The sequence below is a fragment of the Dermochelys coriacea genome, chromosome 1 (assembly GCF_009764565.3).
Source record: "Dermochelys coriacea isolate rDerCor1 chromosome 1, rDerCor1.pri.v4, whole genome shotgun sequence".
Taxonomy (NCBI): domain Eukaryota; kingdom Metazoa; phylum Chordata; order Testudines; family Dermochelyidae; genus Dermochelys; species Dermochelys coriacea.
In genome coordinates this window covers 158,452,898-158,478,006 of record NC_050068.2, presented here as the reverse complement: position 1 = coordinate 158,478,006, position 25,109 = coordinate 158,452,898, and the positions used below count along the sequence as shown (strand labels likewise).

Here is a 25,109-nt window from a genome sequence, read left to right as displayed (position 1 = left end):
TTTTTAGTGAAAAAATGAACACCCCAATCCCAAAATATTTCTATTTGGAAATTATGCTATGGTGCCTAATGGAAGATGTAGTTCAGTTGCTTCATGTCCTCTTTCTCCTCTGTGGTCTGGCCTTCCTGGCCAGACGACCATGATGCATGGTGCTGAGGGAGTCTCATAATGCACTGCCTCCCGTCTCTAAGAGGAGACACCATAGTGCATCATGGGAGCTGTTGTCCAACTAGGGAGCCTGGCCTACAGAGAAGAATGGGAGCATGAGGCACCCAAACTACAACTCCCATGAGACACTGTGTCAGCATTTCCAACTCAAAAGATTGTTTTTTGGCTGATTTTTTTTTCTATTTGAGTTTCCACTAAAAAACCAAAATTTTTAGTGGGAAGTTTAGATGAAAATGAATTTTTTTTATTTTGGTCTCAATTTTCTAGGGAATTTTTTTCCCAACCTGCTCTAAGTTTTAAAATCTCATGCATCAAAACAGATGGTTAGAACCAACAGCAGCTAGGTTTCCTCAATACTATGCTGGAGCTCTGGCTCAGTACTGACTTAGAGGGAAATAAACTATTTATTGGATCACTCATTGCCTCTGCGTGTTACCTGGAGGCCTAAACCGATTTAGCTTGAGGGGTCTAACAAGGTAATTGTCCAAAGATGTATGGTTGCATTGTTGTGGCTGAGATCTTAAACACACACAAATTGGAAAATTCACAATTGTGGTCACCATAGAAACTTTACCTGGTTCTCTTAAGCACTGGTAGTAATTGGTACTATTGCTATATGACATTACAGTAGAATGTCAGAGTTATGAACACCTTGGGAATGGAGGTTGTTCAGAGCTCTGAAATGTTCGTAGCACTGAACAAAACATTATCTTTAAATAGTTAACTGAACATTGACTTAATGCAGCTTTGAAACTTTAGTATGCAGAGGAAAAATGCTGCTTTTAATCATCTTAATTTAAATGAAAGAAGCATAGAAACAGTTTCCTTACCTTGTCAAATCTTTTTTTTAAACTCTCCCTTTATTTTTTTAGTAGTTTACACAGTACTGTACTGCATTTGCTTCCCCCCCACTGCTGGTACCTGATTATGTACTTCTGGTTCCAAATGAGGTATATGGTTGACCGGTCAGTTGGTAACTCTGGTGTTCGTAACTCTGGTGCTCTACTGTATTTATATATTAATATATTTGTGTGGCGTAGGCATACCATAACCATAACTAACTTTCCAGGCTTCATTCTGAAATCTCAGTTATAACATTTCATTAGTGAGGATTTGTGGGTTTTTTTTGTTTCTTTGTTTTTCAATAAAAGAGAGAGAACAATTTCTATGTTTGCACGTTGAAATGTGCATCCTGTGTTTGAAGGGTGTGGATCCATTTGTCTTTGCAATTTACATTCCTGTTTTAGATGGTGAAAAGAAAGGGGTTCTGGATGCCCAAGTTTGCTTATATATAACCTGATCCTGCCCTATCACTGCCCAGCCCTATTCTAGCTTTCACTCGGCCAGCAACATGCGTGACAGTGGGGTCACAACAAAACGAGGGAGGCACTAAAAGCAGCCAGGGAGGAAGCTTAAAGTTAGGAGGGAAGCATTATTTTAACATATCCAGTTATTTTTAATCACTTTGACTTCAAGAAGCAGAATCTCCGAGGCCAGTAATTTCCAGGTGTGAACTATAATATAACATCAGCTTTGATTTGACCAGAGTCAAAATTGGCTTTAAAATGAATACTGAAGTAGAGTCAAGTGTGTGAGATCTGGTTCCCGTCTGTCTGATGTTCAAGGCACAGAAGGGGATTAGTGCTCAGAAGGAGAGACGTGGACCAGTGCAGCAGTTTTTCTAATATCTTGTTTGGTAAATGACTACATTGGATGGTTCAAGCTGTGCACTGGTAGGCTCGGTAATTGAGATGCAAGGGTTCCATGGGGAAAGCATTAATGAGACTACACAGGTGAAATACCCATTGGATTTTCTCTTTGTTCAGAAGCCAGTTGTCATCACTCATTTGCAAAAGAGAAAAACAGAGGAAAATTTTTCCTTATTCCAAAAATCTGGATGTAATAACAACTGGGTTTTTGTTCCCTGGGAACAAAGAAATAAGAAGAGCGATGCCAATCTTTGCTGGTACAATGACCAGGATCATTGTTATTTCTGTCTTCATTCTCTGGACAGCCACAGGGCAAGGGAAAGGAAATGTCTTTACAGGTGAGTAATGCACGATGAAGCTGAGAAATGTTGGGTATTTTAGTTTGGCTATGATGTGATGTCTCTTTTTGCTAAATGAACCAGTGATTGTTTCTGCTCTACAGAAACCCAGCTGTGTCTCACTGACCACATAAGAATCCCCCAATTAAGAAAACCTGTATTTCCCTTTTGCCAGAAAAGAGAGGCTCGAATTGCAGCTTTATACTCAGTAATATGCTGATTTTAATGAAAAATCCTTTTCCTTGTCTTGAGGAGTATCTACAAATTAAAACTAGCAAACTTCTAGAGATGTATGAGGTGGCAAAGGCGAGAGTATAGATGGCACATCTTTAACTCTCACCCTCAGTTATTGGCTGTGAATGGGAATAATCCAACCAAGTAACCATGCAAATTTCTGGCTTTGGAGCACCAGTTTTAATTCCTAGTTTACTCTTAATTTCTAGACTAATTCATTATTTATTTAGATTTGAACAGCTTTTAATTTTTGGTTGGGGTTTTGTTGTTGTATTTTTTAAAAATTGCCTCGGTGGCTTTGAAATTCTCAGCCAAAATATATAATCCATTTCTTAAACATGGATTTTTCTCAATAACCCTACCAAAAATCACATTTTAAAAAATCCCCCTACAGAAGAGGGGAAAGACTGAAGATACAGAGATCTTTTTGTGCTTGCTTCAAAAAAATGTTTGAGGTTTTCAGATATGAGAGCCTAGAAAACAGAACCTTTCATTCAAATCTTTCCAAATTTTGGAGGACAGAGCAGTTGTTTGAATCCCCTGGATGAGGACCCACCCACATGGGTTTAATTGTAGGTCACATCAAAGCAATTAAGGACTTTGTCTCTAGTTCGTGTTTGGCTTTTGATCTCAAGCATTCTTGCAAATTTCAGCCCAACATGACAACAGTTGATCTTGTGAGATTTCCATAATTTGGGATGAAAATCTAGCATGAACAACTCAAAAGTTTTTGTCACTGGTAAATTTGACCATGATCCCATATACCAGGCCTGATTGGTCTTGGCCATGAAATCAAAACACAGCTTATTCCTAATTCAGAGTCTGAGCTGAATACTGACTAACCAATGCAGCTCACCTCTTATAATAAAATAGTCACATTGATGCTTTTGTTGTTGTTCCTTTAGTATAATAGCTTCATACTTTGCCTGCCCATGCTTGAGATTGCTAAAATGAAAACTGAAATGCTCAAAGATGACAGACCTAATGTAACAGAAGTAACTTCAGATGATTATCTGCTTTGCTAGTAATTTCAATTGTGAGTTGGTGGAAACATGTCCAGTACACTTTAATTCCTGCTTATTGGGAGCTAATGAGCAAAGAATGCCAATTTGCTGAATAGACCAAATTGTGCTAAGCCACAGTGCTCAGGAGAAACTGCTGTCCCCAGAGAACCAAGCTCTCATAGTAACAAGCCTTATTTTAAATTAGACTGCACTGTGGGACTGATCTAGCTTCAGAGAAAGAGAAGCTGGAACTGTGATTGTTTCTGTTAGCTTTGGTTCAGTCTCTTTAGAAGTGCATCTTTCTACACTCTCATGGGAATCCCTCAAACCTGCTTTCTTGGCTCTGGCAGTTTCATCCCATGCCTAGTGAAATAGCCATAAAATTGAATTGCATACATCTGGCCTGACATCAGTGCTTTTTAATTATATACTTTCACTTGGTTTTCAAACATCTGTACCATTTTACTTTCTAGATTTCATATCAGTATATATGTTGAATGTTGCTACAAATCCCAAGCTGGTTTTGGTTGCCCTGGAAACTTTAGATTTGTGATGATATCTTTAGACTGTCTTTTCAGCTCTGGATGGGAGGACATATATCTTTAACCTTCCTCTTATCTCATTGTGCTGTTCTGTTCAGGTTCTTATACCACACTCATGGCAGTGGGATCTGAGCACTGTTGTCATGGTGATGGGGGTGGCTGGGGGCATGCAGAACAGCCCACACAATCCTAACATTTTAAATTGTAACACTGCAATTCTTGAACATCACAATTTTGATCGATGAAACCAAGGAGCAGACTCCATCTATATGTATGGCCCCCTCCATCCCAGTAAAATCTGAATGCCATAATTAATTTATGCTCACAACACCCGAGTCAGGTAGCATTATCCCTGTTTTATAGCTGGAGAACTGAGGCAGAGAGAGATTAAATGAATTGTTCACAATCAGACAAATGGTCTGTGGCCAGATCCTTCATGGATGTAAGTCAATGGCGCTCCATTGAATTCTGTGGAAATACACTGACTTACACTAGCTGAGGATCTGGCCCTCAGTTCCAGCTTTCCAAACAGACCTCTTAAAAATGAACCCACCAAATTTTCAATTACACATTTTTGTGCGCACAAATACAGGGTACCGTTTGCTTACAAATGTAGTGAGCATGTTTTTTTGGGGGGGGGGTGTTTGAAAATGTGATGTATAAGGACCAGCATCTAAAATTTTTACACTGAATTAGTTTATCTATTTTTTTGTCATCTCTGAGTCATTTGTACTGGACATATTTTGATTGCATGCTTCTCTTGCTTCATTCTCTCTGTTTGGCTGACCACAGTTCTCTGAGAGCCCTGAAAGGTGCAACCCCACCACACTTTGATTTCTGTATCCATTTCACATTTAACTTATTGAAAGCCCCTTCCATCTTTCTCTGTGTGTAAAGTTAGACCAGTATAAATGTATTTATCTGATTATTCTTTTCACATTTCCAAACGTCACCCCTCCCATTTTTATAAAAGCTCAAGAGGAAATCATGTTGTCTATCACACAACCCTAAATAAAATTACTTACAATTTTACTCTAATTAAATACTATATTTCATTTGACCTGCTAGTCTACCTTTTTTTAATGACTCCTCTTGATACTTTCATTTTGTTGCATGTGATTGGGATTCACCCATTAAACTTTTCAGATACGTCAGTTGATTTTATTATCAAATTAAGTATTTGAATGTTTAAAACTGTCTTCTCATAATCTGAAATAAGTCTGCTGAAAATACTATAAATACCAATTCCATCCTTAGGAAGGCCCTGATGCTGCCAGCATTTCTGAATGTGCAGCACTTTACTCACACAAGTAGTCCCATTGAGTGTAAAGTCAAGCACACACATAAGGGTTTTTCAGGATTGAGCACTGAAAAGATCCTCTTTTATAAAGTGATCTATGAGACACTGACACATATTATAATTGTATCTGTCATAACTTCTACTTTAATAAAATAAAGACTTTAGCCAAGCATCACCACTAAGCCTTTACTTGAGACAGCATAAAATACAAAATACTTCTCTCTCAAGTTATCTCTCCTTCTAATTGGCAGCAAATTTTGGGTTGTGTCATTAAGGAAAACTTGTCATGATCTGTAATCTTTCTTTTTGTGGATCCCTCATCAAATGCAATTCATCAACAACCTCCCATTAATCCATGCTAGCTCTTCTCTGTTGTTTTCCTTTCACAGCAGGCCTCTTTAAGATTTTGAAGATGGCTGCTAAAATCAAGGCCAGGGCCTAAGCAGCAGAGATTTGAGGATTAATTTAACACATGCCTTTATGGAGGCCATTTTATCCCTATTAAATCTACCCTCATCTAAACTGATTTCATGTCTCAAAAGACATAGGGTCAGATTTTCAGCTTCAGTATAAATTGGCATAGCTTCACTGAAATCAGTGGAGCTGTGCAAATTTATAACAGCTGAGGTCTGATTCATAGGATTTATATTGATGAGCCACTAAAAAATTAGAAGGGTAAAACAGAAAGTCCAGTGACATGGTCTTCTGGGAATGCTTGTCAGCGGAAAGATGTCTCCAAATGTTGTGGGGTCACCATGCTCTTGTCTTCTAGTATAATCTTTCAAAGGATATTGTTGAGGCACTGAAAATAAGCTGGGATGAAGCTCACAAGGGAAAAATAAAAAACCTAATGAGCTTCTCCGACCTCTGATTTCTATGTTTCCAGACATTATGAACTCTGTCTTTTTCCTCAGAAAAATCATAGAAGTTCAGGTTTCAGAGTAGCAGCCGTGTTAGTCTGTATTCGCAAAAAGAAAAGGAGTACTTGTGGCTATAGCTCACGAAAGCTTATGCTCTAATAAATAGAAGTTCAGAGTCCCTTAGCTCACATGTAAATTTTAGACTAATTTTGTTAATGTCCATAACATTTATTCAAGATATATTGCCATTGTTCTGCCCAATCTCTCAAGGCATTTATGTTTATCTGGAGCTTCTCACAAACTGCATAGTTTTTAATAACCAAAAAAACTCCCACTACTAATTGCCATCAGCAAACTTCACCTGTCCACTTTCTCCAGTAACATTCTTTCTAATAATGGCCTTTCTGAGAATCAGTCATTCATTAAATGGCTCTTTTTTCTTATATCATAACCCAGTTTACATCTAAACACTGAAGGAAACTCATTCTATAATGCTAGCAGCTAACCCTGATTTTTTTATTTTTTTATTTTTTAGAAAAAGGCCTCTCCTTGCTAGGCTACCATCTGTGCAACTATAGCATGACTAAAACTGTGTCTAAAATGGTTGCCTACCAAAAGTCATATGAGAAACACACTTCTTGTGGAGGATGGATTCCATGGATGGTTTGTCCTAAGACATCTTATAAAACTCAGTATCACATCATTGAAGTCCCTGAGATTATGAATTTTACAGATTGCTGTGAAGAGTATGAACAAGTTGGGTTCTATTGCACTTTATGTAAGTATTAGAATAATTATTTAAATAAATATTCCTTTTGTTAGGTGATTGTAGATTTTGACTCAAAAGGCCAAGTTCACTGCTGGTGCCAGTCCATTGTAACCGCTGAGTTGGCATAGGTCATCAGTAAATTTGGTTCAAAATGTCCATTTTGGAAATGCATTACTTTGCCACCCCTACAGCTTGTCTTTTTATGTGTCAGGGTTGGTGCACATTAGTAGAGCAGTGTGGAGTAGATTGCACAGTCATTGCCTGATGCTGTACCTGTTCTATGTATGACTTCATTTTACAGGGCTATCAGTCAGGACTGCTGGAAACATGCCGGTTTAATTTCACAAGGACTTATTTTAATATTTGCTTGAATTTGGAGCCATGGCAATTCCCGGCCTTCTTCAAGTTGTGCTTTGAATTTTGAGTTCAAATGAACCTAAAAATTCAAAGGAAAACTCATGCAGCGGCTGCCTGATGTCATGACTTCTTCATGAATCCACAAGTTGTCCCAGGTTTGCTTGAAAAGTTGGAAAATGCAGTGAACCTTTCACTGAATTTGATCTGACTTTCTGGTTTGTAACAAAACTCCAAATCTGATACGTTTCACCTGCCGTCAGACCACGTTGAACATTTTGCACAGGGCTGCTTGTTGTCAACAATAAATCCATGTTTTAAAAAGCTCCCGAAGGTTACAGATACATTGAGTTCCTTAGAGACAGTGGGTGGGATTTTCAAAAGTACTTAAGGGTATGTCTACATTGCAGCCTCCCAGCTCGGGAAGACAGATGTGCACTAGCAGGGGTTGAGTTAGTGTGCTAAAAATAGCAGTGAAGACTTTGCAGCATGGGCTAGCTACCTGAGTATGGATCCAGGTGTCTGGGTGGGCTTTTACTCAGGTGGCTAGCCCAAGCCGATGCCTATGCCATAACAGCCACAATGCTATTTTTAACATGCTAGATCAAAGAGAGAGAGACAGAGCGTGTCTGTCTAGCCAGGCTAGGAGGCATGCTCCCAGCTGCAGTGTAGACATACCTCTGTGACTTGAGAGCACAAGTATCATTGGCTTTCAGTGGGACTTCGAAGACACAAGAAAGTACTGGTATAACTTAAGGTGTGGCTTTCCTATATAGTTAAACCAGTGCAAAAGTTTGTATGGGCACTAATTTTGGTGATAAAAGTGACTTATTTCAGTTTAATTAACCTGTTCCTAATTGACTTTAAGTTAATTAAACTGAAATAAGCCACTTTAATACTGAAATGTGTCCACACAGCCTTTTGCACTGGTTTAACTATATTGGTTTAAAAGATGATTCACGTTATACTATACTTTCTTGTGTACACAAGCCCTTATGCTCTAAGTCACCTAGGTGCATTTGAAAATACATCCCATAACATCATACATTGCAAACAATTTATGCAAGTTGTCGATCATTTATTGCTTATTAAATCACTCTTTGGCAATGTAAGATTTCACTTGAAATAACTGGAACATAAAAGTAGTCTCTGTGTTTGTTAACCCATCTTTTTCTCAAAATAATCTAAGAGAAAAAAAGCATAATGAGACGCAAATTCTTCCCTGACTTATTCCTTCATGCAATTCTGTTGACCACAGTCTTTTGTACCAGGTGTAAATCAATGCAGAATTTGGCCACAGACTGTAATATTTCCAGACAGTATCTTCGAGCTGGTGGAAAACTACTGTTGGTTATACAAAATTTCCAGGCAGTAATGTCAGGTTGGTGGAAAACTACTGTAGATCAAATCCCTCCTTCAAGAACCACTTCTACAGTGTAAAAAATTAACCAAATAATGGCATGGCGGAGTAGCAGTCAGGGATAGTTGATATTTATTTATATAGCACAAACCAACAAAAATCAATTTTGGCCAAGAGTTTGAAAAGTGACTAATGGTTTTTGGATGCCTCTGTTTTGGGATGGATGCACATTTCTGAAAATCAGGCCCTTTTAAAGAGCCTCAGTTGGACATTCAAAAATGTAGGCATTCAAAATCATGAGTCTCTTTTGAAAAATATCCTGCGCAATTAATGTATATTTTTAAAACAAAAAGCTTCTTTAACTAACATTTCAGATGCAGCAGTGCAGCAGTGTTATTGCAAACAACATCCACCATGATATACTTAATTTTAAAAACAAAACCAATATTAAAATATATGGAAATTGCCTGCACTGGTTAGATATACAATTCTCAAACCAACCTTTAATTAGCACCATGCCATTAATTAGCATACCTATACTCTGGAAATGTTTGCTTATGGCATGCTATAATTTTGACTATTCTTTTTAAATTAATTTGGGAGTATTTTAACAAGCTAAAGAATTTGCATAATTTCTAGATGATTTCTGGCATTAGATTATTCAGGCATCTTACTCTGCTTTTCAGGACATTAGTCATAAATTCCATGAATTGTAATGCACTGTCTAGACAAACTCCTAAATAAATGATGAAAGAAGGACATTTTGAACTGCTGGAATTACTGCACTGCATGCCATTGGACTATTGTTTTTTCCCTGATGTTATCTGCAGTGGCTTTCTCTATGTGCTTTGCCTTGGAGTGCAACCTATTCCTGTCCATTTTCCCACCTTTACTTTTTATAAGCAATCAAATCTCTCTGCTTGGGAAGGCAGGCCTAGGGGCTTTCTCTGTTTAACACTTGGGTGGAGGGCAGGGTTAGGAGTACATGACTTGTATGGTTTCTTCAGTAGCTCCTTTGAATGTTAATTGCACCCTTGTGACAATATAATACACTCAAGAGAAGATGTTAAAAGAACATTAATATGATTGCAAAGTCAAGAACTCAGAAGTTAGGAAATGCCAGAATGAAATTTGCTTGTGCAATCTATGTTTGGCTCCCTTGTGGCTATGAGTTAGAAAAGAGTCTTTAATTACGTGATCACTTACTATTTTTTCCGCAGGACCCCTGCCTCATTTAGTACACAAGATGGACCAGCCCTGGGGAGGAATCAGAGCTGTGTAGTAAAAGAAACTGTTGTCTGTTGGACTTCTGCTTTATTTGCTGTAGAAGTTGGAAGGTGGGCAGTGAACAAGGCAGGGGACTGTGGGAAGAGGAAGGATAGTTTCATGGTTCAAGCAGTTGAATGTTGCCCTGAAGAACTGGATTCTATCCCTTCCTGTGCTGCAGAGTTCCCATGAGGTGCTGAGCAAGCTACTTAAGCCAGACTTCTCAAAGGTCGTCACTACCAGTGTGTTCCTTATTTTCTGGGTGCTTGACTTGAGACCCTGGGATCTGATTTACTGAAGAGCTGAATACTCACAGCTGCAACGTTAGTCAATGGGAGCTGCACTTTGAACGTAAGAAGTGCTGTCTAATGCTACATACTCTGAAAAATCAGGTCCTAGGCCTCTCAAATTGGGCACCCAAAAAGAGCGGATACTTTCGACCTTAATCTCTTTGTGACTTAAGTTTCCCATTTGTAAAATGGAGATATTACTATCCCACCCACCTCACAAGGATGTTGCAAAAGTAAATGAATTAATATTTGTGATGCACTCATGCTATAGTAATGAGCGCCATAGACAAGCCCCTGAGGAAATCAATAGTTCTGTCTTCAGAGCAGAGTGTAAATAGTATGCAGTAAATAGACCACACTTTGAACGATGAGGGTAGAAGAAAATACTGAACAGCTGCTCATGAAGTGAGTGAGCACTATCCACTCTGTGCACTGACTGAGGCAGGAGTCCTGTGGAAAAATAGAATCAGATCACGTAATTAAAGACTGTATCATAATAGATAAATATGCACAAAGGGACTGCATTAAGATTGCACAGACAACCTTTCTCATTTTTCAGATTGCAGCAGATTTCCACCTCCCTGGTTCCCAATCCCAGTCTCCTTGCTCAGCCAGAACCATTCCCCGTCCTCAGGCCCCAATTCCCTTCCCATCCTCCCCCAAACTCCAGTCCCAGTTTCCCCCCAAGGCTCCTTATCTAATCTTCTCCTTCCACCCTGGTCTGGCTCTTGTCCCTCTGGATTTGCTTCAGACAGCTCTCTCCTCCATGTGGCTTCGAGGACTGGGGTGGGGTGTCACAGAAAGCACTGGATAGAGCAGGAAGGTTGACCTGGTATGGCCCATAGCAGCCTAGAGTAGAAATTGCAGGGAAAGTCCTGCACAGCACTGTGCTGGAGCATGCTCTGTGCAGATGGAACTTCAGAGACACTAGCTGGGACTCTCTACAATCTCTAGTGAACATGTGCAAAGTGCATTTTTTCCCTAGAGGCTTACAACTTGGCCAAATTTGAGCTTGTCCCGGGGACGTCAAAAGGCACATCCCTGACACAAAGGCCCCCCTGGCAAATGTCAAGTCCCTGCTCCAAAGCATGGAGGTGCTAGTCCTTCTCAAAGAAAATGTTGCCAGAATTTTTTAACATGTATTTTCCCCTAACCTCATTCTCAGGAGTTACTGATCTATTTTGGCTAAAATTCCCCACTCTGCAAAGAAACCAAACCAAACCAAATCAGCCTCAGGCAGACACCTGGTATGAAAATTTCATCCCAAATGGTTAAAGTATGGCAAAGTCATAAGTAACTGAAAACACAGGGTCTCTGAAAGTGTTGGCAACTTTAATAATACATGATGCCAGCAGCCCTGCCTATAATCATCTGTCTCTGTTAGTTCACATTTGGGTCCCTGTGACAGTTGCAGTACTTTGATCTTATGCTATATCACAACCTCAAGCCAGCTCAGGATGATATGGTAAGGGAAGTTTTGGAGAAAACTGTATATTATGAGTCCTGATCAGATAGAGAGACAGAGAGAGGTTAATATTGAGCTAATCATGTCCCTTAGCATCTCTATCCCAGAGGATTCCCCTGCCTAACTAGAAATTGTAGTTATTATACGCAATGTTTGTAACTAAGCTTTTGGTTGCTAGGCAATGGAAACAGCATTTCTACTTTATTATTTGTGTAAAGTTATAGAAGAAGAAAAGACTATATGTAATTCTACTGACAGGAGACCATTGGTTTGCTCCCGGATAGTATGATGTTGTTTTGCAGATGGCTTAGTTCTGGATGACTGTTCCCATGATACTTACAGTAGAGAGAATAAATTGATTTTAAAATGTGCCTTAGATGATTAGACAGAAATGTGATGTGAGTCCATCTTTGTTTTCCTGCTGATGTAAAAATTATGACCTTTAGATTCTAGATTAATGGATGACATGGCTTTCAGCCAGAACTCAGTGGCATTCCCATTGCTTGCACATGACATATTAATGGTTTATGCTGCAGTTTCACATGCTAAAAAAAGAACTGTGTGAAATAGCTATATTTCAGACTTTTTAAAAATGAGCCTTGGTTTCAGGATTTGATTGGTTCAGAATTCTGAGTCCAAGCTCAGAAAAGTTCAATAAACATTGGCTTGTGGTAGTTTGCAGAATTGGGAAGCTTATTATTATTATTTGTAATACTGTAGCATATAGCACAATATGTCCCTGTAATGGGGTGTTTTGGCCTGTTAGGCTCATAGGGAGCCTGAAGACCATGTTCCTGGAACACTGGAGTGAGCAAAGGTGCAGGAAATGGCCAAAGCCATAGGAGAAGAATTAGTCCTGGGGAGTTAATAGTTGGATGGGGAAAACCCAGGACACTGTTTCTTTAAAAGTGTGGGATCAGGAATTCTGTAGTGTAGGGTGGGGCAGGGCTGTGTGTCCTCTATCTCTCAGCCACTCAGGAAGAGCTCTCAGAAGGAGAGCAATGTAATATGCTGTTTTCTCCCTCTGAACAGGGGAGACATTGGCAGGAGAAGGAAGCCAGAGCTAGAAGGTTGAGCTCCTGCTAGGAAAGGCTTGGAGTAACATTTTGTCAAGGAAGCAGATGGAAACAAGGGAGGATCTCTGCGTGTGGTAGAAGAGCCAGACAGGAGTATGAACTTTTGGGTTGTGGTGCAGGGATTTATTCTGGGGAGTGTTGAAGACTGTTTTTGGACTGTTTCTGTTAAGCCAGCTCCGGGTGTGGCATGGTGTTAGCCACAAAAAAGGCTGGGTAAAGTTCACAAACGGCATGGAAGAGGGGAAAGAGACACAATGCTGGGAAGCCACGTCGGCCCAAGAGGAGGTGCTTGGGAGGTGGCCGACCAAGGGCCAGTCTCCAACTTTGACTGGGGGACTATTGTGTTACTCTCTGTACAAACACACTGTGTGAGAGAGAATCCCTGCTTCAAAGAGCTTACAATCCAAATAGACCAGGCAGAAAAAGGTGAAAGAAAGGCTCCACTTTCACAGATGGGGACCTGAAATGCTTTGTTCATGATTACATGGGACATCTGTGGCAAAGCTGGGAGTTAGCTGTGTAGCTCATGAGTCCCAATACGGTATTTTAACCAATCCTTTCTCTCAAGATGGTGAACCTGTCTCCTCTGAGCCAGCCTCTCTCCAAAATATCACAGGTTTCAGAGTAGCAGCCGTGTTAGTCTGTATTCGCAAAAAGAAAAGGAGTACTTGTGGCACCTTAGAGACTAACAAATTTATTAGAGCATAAGCTTTCGTGAGCTACAGCTCCGATGCATCCGATGAAGTGAGCTGTAGCTCACGAAAGCTTATGCTCTAATAAATTTGTTAGTCTCTAAGGTGCCACAAGTACTCCTTTTCTTTCTCCAAAATATCTGTCCCTCCCTTGCAAAACTCCCAGGGCACTCTCTGAAGACACATGAGCTAAAGCAACCCAATATTTGTTGGGGGAGTAGGGCTGCTGGGGTCACCTTTGTTGAAACTAACTTTCAATTGAAATGTCAAAGGTTGGTTTCCTGCCAGCCCTTTTGGAGCAAACTATAGAACTAAGTCTAGGTAGCTCTTTGCCAGGTGGCATACAGCTCTACTAAAACACCCACATATTTGATTTTGTACATATTTAAAACAAAATACAGTTAAAAAAGTCTAAAGTATGCTGGGCTCAAATCTTCAAAACCGCATGCGCAAATTACTTGCATGCCGGTTACTTGGACTGTGTAAGTAACTGAAGGTACAAAGATCAGTTTGAAGTCTAAGATCATGTCTACACTGTCCCCTATATTGGCAAAATGTATGTTGCTCAGAGGGGTGGAAAAAAAATAAGTTTCACCCGCAGAAGTGGTAGTGTGCACAGCGCTAGGTCAGCGGGAGAGTTACCGCTGCTTGTTGAGGTGGTTTTGTTATGTCGATGAGAGAACTTTCTTCTGTCGGCACAGAAGGGCTACATGAGCGATCTGACAGTGGTGCAGCTGCATCGGCACAACTGTGCTGCTGTAAGTTCACTAGTGTAGACATGGCCTTAGTTGGTACTATCTTTAAGCAATTATTATGGCTGCACAGCCAGTTGCAGAAACTGTGCTGCAAATTATGAATATATAATTTTGCTCATGTATGATGGACACCATCACCAACACACTGCGGGTGGAACTGGGATTCTCCAGACCTAAAAGTCTGAGCTGCTGCAGATTGAGCTAAAAAGCCACGTCTCCTTAGCTGTGGTTAGGCTCCTGTCCTCTGTGGATTAACATAGAGGGGGACCTGTAACACCCACCCACCTGTAGGTTACCCATGTTCAGTTTAAATCTTGATTAATAAAGATCACTAGCCTGTTAAAGGAGTATATTTAGTGGAGACACAACATCTCATTCAATATTACAGCCCACTTGACAGAAAAATCAAAATTTTACTTTTAATCAGCACACTGGGATATGAGAAATCGAAACCCCATTAAAAATTGGCAGTGTCCATTTAATTCCCAAGAAGTTCAGTTATGGTGAATGTATTTTTTATCACTGCAACACCTTTGGCTACAATCACAGGAATCATTTTCATTTTCCTCTTGGCTGAAGTAAATTGTCCACTCAGCAGAATGGGACTTAATGAGACCAAAAAGAACTGGGCACAGTGAATGGAGAAGAAGAGAAACCATAGGACCCAACATGAAAAGATGAGTGGAGATGAGCAGCAGTTGGGCCTATGTCTGACGGGAGTGTATGAAGGGAAGGCTCAGAGAAGCCTGATATTAAATCATAGAAAATATTTTCAGTCTTCCTCAGATTGGAACCAATTATTGGCATGAAGCCAGGAAAATTATGTGCGTTTTACTTAGGAAGTGGTAATATTCTTCCTTAGCCACCATATTCTTGGCTAAATCTGTTTTAGGATAGCAACATCATGTAATTCCCAGAAATTAAATGAACACTGTCAAGTTACAAATCATGGGCTGAATTCTGCTCTCCTTTCTTAGTATGTAACCCTATAGCTTTCAGTTGCATGGCAGTGGTATAACTGAGAGCAGAATTTATCCCCATGAAAACCCCCATTTCCATCCCTGTGAAATATTTTTAATTATAAAAACTGAAGGAACTGGTGGGGATAAAAACCCAGAATGTCTCAGCTTTTTGCTGTTTATTGACCCTTACATTTCATTCTGTTTGGACTAGAGCTGGTCAAAAAACAGGAAAGTGACCTCATGAAAATTTCCAAGTTATTTCTGTTTTGCTGGAAATGTTCCATTTTCCACATTTTACGCAAAGGTTTTTTTTTTTCCATTTACTGCAACCTGCCTTTTCTATTAACTCAAAATGTTGATAAAAATGTCATGGAAAAAGTCACAAAAATCAGAAAATGTTGATGATGTTAGCAATTTTTTACAGAACACTTCTTGTCTTAAGTTGCTATTCTCCCCCACTTTCCTCAGGACAACCCCAAGAAGAGACCCTCACCCAGGACTATAAGGAGATGTATCCCTTAGATTCAATATCACAATGTTAAAGAAACCAAATATCACATGCAATTTTGCTGTTAAATGTTTTTATTACACAGCATTGAACAGATCCAATGAATTTGCCTCAAGACCTGGTGTTTGTCCAGAGGAAGAGATGGATTCATTAAACTATTCATGCACACTTGATACTGACTGTCCAGGACTTAAAAAATGCTGTAACTCATCCAAAGGAGCAGGCTGTGTGGATCCTATACCAGAAGGTATGTTATTGACAAATTCTAAACTCCCTCCAAAAGAAGTAAGCCTTACTTTTTCTACTGAAGATGAGGATAAACAAAGCAATTGTTATTGTGTATCTTCATAACATAATACATTAATCTGATTTCCATCAATTCAAGGATGATTGGTTTCAATATTGAATCTGTGAGCCCCTGACAACTGGCTTTAAAGATCTGGTGGAACCTTCTTGCTCTAATTCTCCCCCCTGGCTAGTTCGGTCATCTGGATTACATGAGAAATACCTTGGTATGTGATAGCTGTACATGGTACATTCACAGATACTGAATCAAAGCCCACTGCATTCAATGGGAGCCTTTCTATTGACTCGAATTTGTTCTGGATCAGACCCCAAATGCTTTTATATTTTAATTTGTTCAATTTCAGAGAGAAACCTGAAAAAATATTGGTATAATGTGTCAGTCCTTGTGAAAATGGATTTTAATGAATTAAGCAGAGTGGATCTAAGACTTTTGAATCATTCACGCCTTTTGCATTCCATGGTACGTATAGATACGAAGAACCGAAAGCTCTTACATTCTTGTTTCTCTCATTGCATCGACACTGATAATCAATACCAACACAGCCAAGCTACATTGGGCTGGAAGGGTTCTTGGTGTTGGGCAGGACCTTATTATCCAGCCACTCCCCTGTATCATAGCAGGATAGATTTAATTTTTCCGAAAGCATTCTCAAGAGGTGAATGCCAGTTTTGCTCTTGCATATGTCAAGTAACAATAATTTCACAGCTTCCTTTGACATTTCTTAAGACACTGAAAGGGAATTCAAAGTTCTTATGCTATAAGATCTAATTTTCTTCTACTCCAGTGACATCTGCTCTGCCTCTAAGCCCCACTTAAAAGCAGAGATGGACTTGAGAGACACAATTTAGACCTGGATTTAAAGAACCCCAAAGTTGGGTGTTTTCAGATCTGGGGTTTTGGTTTGACTCATTCTGGAAACAAGGGCCATTTGTGAAACTGGGATCTAGATATAAATCAGATTCAGACTCCCCCAAATGTTAATAGTTTAACTCCAGGAGTAAACAGCAGCTGCTGTTAGAGGGAAAGTTCCAATGAACAAGCTCAGTCACTTTGTTAGGATGGTGCATGTGCAGTCTGGTCCTCACTAGGAGCTGTGAGGGACTGGAGCATGCCCAGTACATATGGAATCTTCCGATATTTTGGCTGCTAAGCTCTAGCAAGTCTCTACTGAGCATGTACAAACAGATTTTTAAGAGACTTATAACTTGTTCAAATTTGGGTGGATTTTCACAGGAGGAACAAAAATCACCCCATTGCTAAATTTCAAGTCCCTGCTCCAAAGCAAGGGGGCAGCACGGCTTCTCAAAGAAAAGGTTGTTAAAATTTTCTTAAAAAGAAAAGGATTACTTGTGGCACCTTAGAGACTAACCAATTTATTTGAGCATAAGCTTTCGTGAGCTACAGCTCACTTCATCGGATGCATTTGGTGGAAAATACAGAGGGGAGATTGATATACACACACAGAGAACATGAAACAATGGGTTTATCATACACACTGTAAGGAGAGTGATCACTTAAGATAAGTCATCACCAGCAGCCGGGGGGGAAGGGGGGAAGGAGGAAAACCTTTCATGGTGACAAGCAAGGTAGGCTATTTCCAGCAGTTAACAAGAATATCTGAGGAACAGTGGGGGGTGGGGTAGGGGGGGAGAAATAACATGGGGAAATAGTTTTACTTTGTGTAATGACTCATCCATTCCCAGTCTCTATTCAAGCCTAAGTTAATTGTATCCAGTTTGCAAATTAATTCCAATTCAGCAGTCTCTAGTTGGAGTCTGTTGGCTGTCTGTAAGCAAGGACTGGCCTGTCTCCCATGCATTCCTACAACTACAATACCCACCTGCTGAAGTGAAGAAACAGATTGACAGAGCCAGAAGAGTACCCAGAAGTTACCTACTACAGGACAGGCCCAACAAAGAAAATAACAGAATGCCACTAGCCATCAAATTAAGCCCTTGACTAAAACCTCTCCAACGCATCATCAAGGATCTACAACCTATCCTGAAGGACGACCCATTACTCTCACAGCTCTTGGGAAACAGGCCAGTTCTTGCTTACAGACAGCCCCCCAATCTGAAGTGAATATTCACCAGCAACCACACACCACACAACAGAACCACTAACCCAGGAACCTATCCTTGCAACAAAGCCCGTTGCCAACTCTGTCCACATATCTATTCAGGGGACACCATCATAGGGCCTAATCACATCAGCCACACTATCAGAGGCTCGTTCACCTGCGCGTCTACCAATGTGATATATGCCATCATGTGCCAGCAATGCCCCTCTGCCATGTACATTGGTCAAACTGGACAGTCTCTATGTAAAAGAATAAATGGACACAAATCAGACGTCAAGAATTATAACATTCAAAAACCAGTCGGAGAACACTTCAATCTCTCTGGTCACTCGATTACAGACCTGAGAGTGGCTATCCTTCAACAAAAAAACTTCAAAAACAGACTCCAACGAGAGACTGCTGAATTGGAATTAATTTGCAAACTGGATACAATTAACTTAGGCTTGAATAGAGACTGGGAATGGATGAGTCATTGCACAAAGTAAAACTATTTCCCCATGTTATTTCTCCCTCCCACCCCACCCCCCACTGTTCCTCAGATATTCTTGTTAACTGCTGGAAATAGCCTACCTTGCTTGTCACCATGAAAGGTTTTCCTCCTTTCCCCCCGCCCCCCGCTGCTGGTGATGGCTTATCTTAAGTGATCACTCTCCTTACAGTGTGTATGATAAACCCATTGTTTTATGTTCCTTGTGTGTGTATATCAATCTCCCCTCTGTATTTTCCACCAAATGCATCCGATGAAGTGAGCTGTAGCTCACGAAAGCTTATGCTCAAATAAATTTGTTAGTCTCTAAGGTGCCACAAGTACTCCTTTTCTTTTTGCGAATACAGACTAACATGGCTGCTACTCTGAAACCTAAAATTTTCTTAACATTTTAGAACAATGTTTTTCTCTCTAGCCTCATCCTTGGAAACAGATGAACCATTCTGGCAGAAACATTTTAAAATAATCATCCTGAGGCAGACACCCAGTGTGGAAAATTTTGGCCCAAGTGTTGAATTTTGGTAAAGTCATAAGACTCTGTTTTCAGTTGCTTATAAGGGAAGTGTTGGGTCCTTTTAATAATAGGCAGTGCTATCAGCTCTGCCAGTAATAAGTATTTTGTTATTGAGCCTCTGTTATTTAAGTACTATACTCAAAAAGGACCTGTCAATAACAACCAGACCTTCCTTTTCTTATGTGTTCCTGGCAAAGCTTTTAGGTCTGACAAAGATTTCAACTCTTTCATTAGTCTAGCAGTTATCACACTGCATCCTTTTCTATGCAGTAAGAGAAATAGAAATGTTCACTCCACACAAATTCAAACTAAAATACTGCTTGTTTTTCCTGTTATTGGATTCTGAATGAATGCTTGTTCTGTTTTGTTCAGTTAAGTATTAGTTTTTTTTAGTATGATAATCGCTGGATAGGTTATACCTCATTGGTGTACAGTTGTATTGCTAAACAAATCAGATATAAAAGTTTATCCACTTCTTTTACAGATGACTGGTGCATTATGGCCTTTAAATTCCTCAGTGTACCATATCCAGACTACTCAGGCAGAAACATATGCTGGGACATTAGCATCTCAGGTTCTGATTGGATTACATCAGCCAGCTCCACTAATGAAAGTTTCTTCTTTGTTGAAAGGCATCGTGAAGCGTGTGTATGAAGTTATCAGCATAGATGTTCAAGGTTTTTATTTTTTATGGTTCTGTCTCTCGGGGAAACTTTTTCAGTCACTCCGAATTTTAGCCCTATGGCTTGCCATTGACAGTGGAAAATATAAAGTGAAACTTTGAAAACTGGGGTGTCTAAGATACCCACTCTGTGGCAAATGAAGTTTCTAATGAGCGGTTATTTGGAAATCTGCATTTTGGTGGGGGATTCCCTTGGTCACTCAGAAAGAAATATACTTTCATAATGTAGCATATCTTTAGCCTTAAAAGAAAAGCATGCCTGAATTTGTGGTACAGTAGTAGGCATTTTAAACAGGTAATAGTCTTGATGAAAACTTTCGTGGGGCCCTTCGAAACCAAGGCTGCTTTGTATTTTGGAAACTTGTTGCAAGTGCTACTGCAGATAACTTGGATGATCAAATAAGAATATGATTTGCCTAGATATTTGGAGTGCACACATCCCTGTAGTATATGAGCCCCTATATTTAGGTCACTTTCTTAGCATCACCTAGACCTGATCTATCTACCAAAACGTTGCTATTTAAGTATCTGAAGATCTGAAACACCAAAAATGTAGTACAAAACACTACTTGGCCTAAAATCGCAATTTGAAAAATAATGCTTTAAAGACTCAATCCAACTCCCTCTGAAGTCAAGGGAAAGACTCCCATTGACTTCAGTGGGTTTTGGCTCATGCCCTAGAATAGTAAGAAAGTCAACCTAATTTTAAAAATCATATCTTAAAAATAAATGATGGGAGAGATGTAATTGGATCAAAGCTGGTTCAAGGGAGGTGGTAAGACTGCAGTCACAAGTGGCATTCCCACACTCCTCTCTGTGGCCAAAACGCAGGGGCTGGGAGAGGTAATAATAAGATACATATTTTTCCTTCAAGGCAACAAGCTGGAAGGGGTGAGAGTGACAGGGACTTCATGGAGAGGGTGGTTGTGGGATGAACTCTCTTGGCGGGGAGACAGAACAGAGGAGCAGCACTGAGAAAACTAGCATTCTTGTATGACTTTTTTGCACTTCCTTTTAAAATGCGTAAAACTGACACTGGGTTGGTCCCAGTCCATGAACGACTTCCAAAGTCAAACTGCTTTCCGTAATTTACATATGCAATTGCTTTATTGTGCCATTAGCTCTGAGAATAGCAAATCATTTTGAAGTGAGCTGTAGCTCACGAAAGCTTATGCTCTAATAAATTTGTTAGTCTCTAAGGTGCCACAAGTACTCCTTTTCTTTTTGCGAATACAGACTAACACGGCTGCTACTCTGAAACCTGTGATTCTTTCTACCGTAAGTGCTTTGAAATTGCTTGCTGGCCAGATTTGGATCTCAGTTGTGTTGGTGCAAATCCAGAGTAACTCAGATGGATTTACATGACTGTAATTGTGTACATAGTCTGGCATTACCCTGTGCTATAGACTGCAAGTAAATTTCTGTGCTGCTTTCAAGATACTTGTAAGTTCTGTCCTAAACACGATGTCCCTCTCCTTAGATGTAAATGAATGTTCCCACGCTGAACTCAATGCTTGTTCCAGATCAGAGCTTTGCATAAATTTGGAAGGTTATTATAACTGCACCTGTGAACACGAACACGTGGACAGGAATTCTAGCCAGCCACCGAAAGAATTTAAAGGTAGGAAACATAGGCCTGATTTTCAGAAGTCTGAGGAATGGTCTCTAATCTACTTTAAAGGGCTGTGTGCTGGCAAAGGAGCTCTGGAGCACAATGCCCTCTCTGCCCTTTAGGATGGAATTGGGAGTGGAAGATGACATAGGATCTGCCTGTTAACTGTTTCACTGCTGATCATTTTAGCAAAACCATCTATGTACTTTATCCCACAATACCAAACCATTTCCCATACCGAGCCAATTGCCAAAAAGCCCCCAAATCCATCTGCCAAAGCCTCAGCTTCAACCTGTGATAACTTCTTTGATTCAGTCATGCGTTATCAATACATATCCACAGGGTCCTCAGGAAATGCAAATATGTGTAAGTACATTCTGCATACTTAAAGTCCATTTGCAGTTTCAACTGCATACAGTATTTGTTACGGTCCTCAACTGTTGTGTAATGTTAACCTTAGGCTGTTAAACGGCTGCTATGTACCATGTCAGACATAGCTGCAAATCAGTGATGGGTGAAATCATTCCTTATGGCACAATTCAGAAAAGAATTTAAATGTGCTTAGATCCCACTGACTTCAATGGGACCACTCATGTGCTTAAAGATAAACACGTCGGTTAGTGTCTGTAGGATCAGGGCCGTAGCAAATTTAGTGATTTGTGTTTCCACTTATATTACTTACAGGCCACTGATTTAGTCTTATGAGCTGTTGAAAATGTGGATGATGTTTAATTTGGATTTGTTTGGCTAAGAATGTCTAATTGTTAACAATGCCCTTTCTTCCTTAATATGATATACTCTACTCCAAGTTCACCATGCGATCCAGTTAGTACAAGCAATAGTTCTGTCGCTATAAGTAAATCAACAGCTAATAAATCTACTGATTCAGAATGCTATAAGTAACCTTGGATGCTAATTAATATTTCTTTATTTTAAGTTCATCACCAGTTCAATCCCCTCTGTCCTGAAGGCTGTTTGAGTTACAATGTCTACAGTGCCAGCTGAGGAATAGTACTAAAAATGACCCCCAATAGATTAGCCTTTCTATTACCCAGTTTCATTCCTTCACTTGAGCAGTATCACAATCCCATTAGCAGTCTCCCCCTCTTTTTCTTTACAGAGGGGAAAGTTTTAAGAACTGACCTTTTGTCTAGTTCATTGAGACTATCAGTTATTATGAGTTTGATCCTCGTATTTGTCCTCCACTTGCAATTTAACATAATGTGACAAAAATTAAATCAGTCATTTTAGAGCAGTAGGTGTTATGTCTTTGGCCTCTAGGATTTGTAAAAATATCTGTTTGATGGGGCACTGGCTTGAATGATTGGGAACAAGTCCTTTCCATTGAAACAGGCACCCACATTGTTTGGTTTGAGAAAACCTTTGATTTCCTTTTCCTTAGGAAGTTCAATCAGTATAAAAAGAACTGAAATTGTTACTGACTGATGCCACAGTCTTCCATTCTTTGTTGAGTGTCTGCATGAAAACTAGAATCCAAGCTTTGCTCTGATTTACGCTGTCCTGATGGGTAGCATTTGGCTGAGGAAGTGCATTGGGAGAGCAAAGTATAAAATAAATAAAGAATACATGCATATATTGAGACAAGGTGGGTGAGGTAATATCTTTTATTGGACCAACTTCTGTTGGCAAGAGAGACAAACTTTTGGGTTTACACAGAGCTCTTCTTCAAGTCCTTTGTAAGTTCAAAGTTGGTCCAGTGAAGGATATTACCTCACCCACTTTTTCTCTCTAATATCCTGGGACCAACATGGCTACAATAACACTGCATGTATGGATATAATACATATGATGATTATTCCAAAGGTATTGAATGCAGTTATTGATTCCTATTCTGCAACCCTTATTCAAGTTGAGTGGTATTCTCCTCCATGAGTAGTACCATTGAGATTGCATTTACATCAGTCATTCAAGCCAGTGTCTTATTGGACAGGTATCTGTATTTATATAGCTCAGTCACAAATCCTGGAGGCAAAAAAAGGAAAACAAATTGTAAATGTATAGCTAATGGCTCCAGTGGGGCTACTTGTGGAGTAGGATACTACTCAGTGTAAAAATGGCAGAATCTGGTCGTTTATTTTGCAATGAGCAATTTCTCTCTATTGATCAAAACAATATATGTATATAATGGATTTGGAGTACATCATCTCGTAGAAAAAAGGTTCCTTTCACTTTTGATGATGCTCTCCTGTGCTACCATAGATCTGTCTTCAATTGGAAACCACCGAATCGTCAGTGTTACCAGCAGCAGTTTTGAAGTATCTTGGAGTGTATATTCTACTCTGAACCACACATTCCAAGTACAAGTGTACAAGGGCAAAGAGTTGATCACAAGTGTGGAGACTACAGAAATGAAAAGGGATGTGTCTGGGCTAGAAGCAGGTATAAAATACACAGTGAAGATCAGCTATGAAGCTTGTGGAAAGAAAGTTATCTCCTATCAAAATGTCAAAACCGGTAAATATCACCTTAGAAATATTGCATTTCTCACCACATCTCTATCCTGTGATGATTCCCCATGATGCCTTCAAGACCCCACCTTCAGCTTTCTTCCACTCACTCATGCTCTCTTCCCCTTACCCCAATGCTAGTGCAATTCAGATAACCAGCCAGCAGGGGCTGTGCGGAGCTATGTCGCTCTTTTGTTACGCAGCTGGTAAAGGGAAGCACTTGGTTCCTGAGTCAGGCAATTAGAGACATAAATCTAATCTAGAATGTGGTGTTGCCAGTGCAGGCAGCTGCCATTGCTGCACTACCCCTTTTTTCCAGTCAAGATAAATTGCAGGGGAGGTCCTACTTTTGTCTGATTTAGAGCTGAGTTGAGAGAGGAACAAAGAAGTGAAGTGATTTACGTAGGTATAAATCAGAGGCTTCTCTGAGAATATTATAACTGACACACCTGCTTGAGTGAAGGCCAGATTTTGGTGAGCTAGTGTGCAACAGATCAGGATTGACGTACATGGGCAAGAGCTGTATAAAGAAGCTTGCAGAGGCTCTGCTATATTACAGCTAGTTCCATCCACTCAGCCAATGCTGCTACCCCCTTGCTTTCATCTGCACCAAACGCCCTCCTAAATTTTAACAAGATACAATTTCTTTGTTTAAATGAGGTCAGTATTTACAGTTATATGAGTTAATGAACCTCACAATCCAAGACATAAACTGGTCCCTAGCTGAGGTGAAGGAGAAATTTCCCTCATGGTAGAGCACTGCATAATTAGCTGCATCATCATGTGGGTGTTATACCTGGCTTTGAAGTATCCAACACTGGCCAATTTTTTACATAGGATATTAGGTGGACTATGGGTCTACTAAAGTTTTGCTGTTCCTTTGGTCTAAAATTATTTCCTGAGATCCCACATGGCCTCTTAAATCCGTCAGTAAAAATCAGAGCTGGCCAGAGGTCAACAATTCTGTTTCATGAGGACTTCCAAAGTTTCAGAATTTGTTTTCGTTTCATATTGGAATGAGGACAAAACCTTTACAAACAAAGTGGAAGTGTGTTGAAAAGGTCAGGTTTTTGATTCTTCTCATTCTGGTTATAAGTATCAGAGAGCCCTGGACCTCAGAAACCTTCCCAGAAAAAAGTTTTGTCAAATGTCTCTGAAAAACATTTGGGTTTCAACAAAAAGAGAAAATTTAATCAGAAATGTTCCAACCTGTTCTAAGTAAAATATTTAGTTACAGCCATTGTAAGGATGTTGCTAGTCACTTTTTTGTAGGATTCTTCCCTTAGTCAGCTAAGAAATGACAATGG

At 39.8% G+C, this 25,109-nt stretch overlaps 1 protein-coding gene across 1 annotated transcript in view; it reads left to right on the top strand.

The window, feature by feature from the left end:
* Positions 1–2,000: 2,000 nt before the first annotated feature.
* UMODL1 (uromodulin like 1) overlaps positions 2,001–25,109 on the top strand; it is a 65,804-nt gene continuing 42,695 nt past the window's right edge. Inside the window, exons 1-7 of the mRNA XM_038394371.2 lie at positions 2,001–2,215; positions 6,691–6,933; positions 15,738–15,899; positions 16,303–16,418; positions 19,525–19,717; positions 21,203–21,343; positions 23,555–23,809. Of these exons, the coding sequence (XP_038250299.2) occupies positions 2,119–2,215; positions 6,691–6,933; positions 15,738–15,899; positions 16,303–16,418; positions 19,525–19,717; positions 21,203–21,343; positions 23,555–23,809 (1,207 nt within the window). The 5' untranslated portion in view covers positions 2,001–2,118. The remainder of the gene's footprint in view (positions 2,216–6,690; positions 6,934–15,737; positions 15,900–16,302; positions 16,419–19,524; positions 19,718–21,202; positions 21,344–23,554; positions 23,810–25,109) is intronic.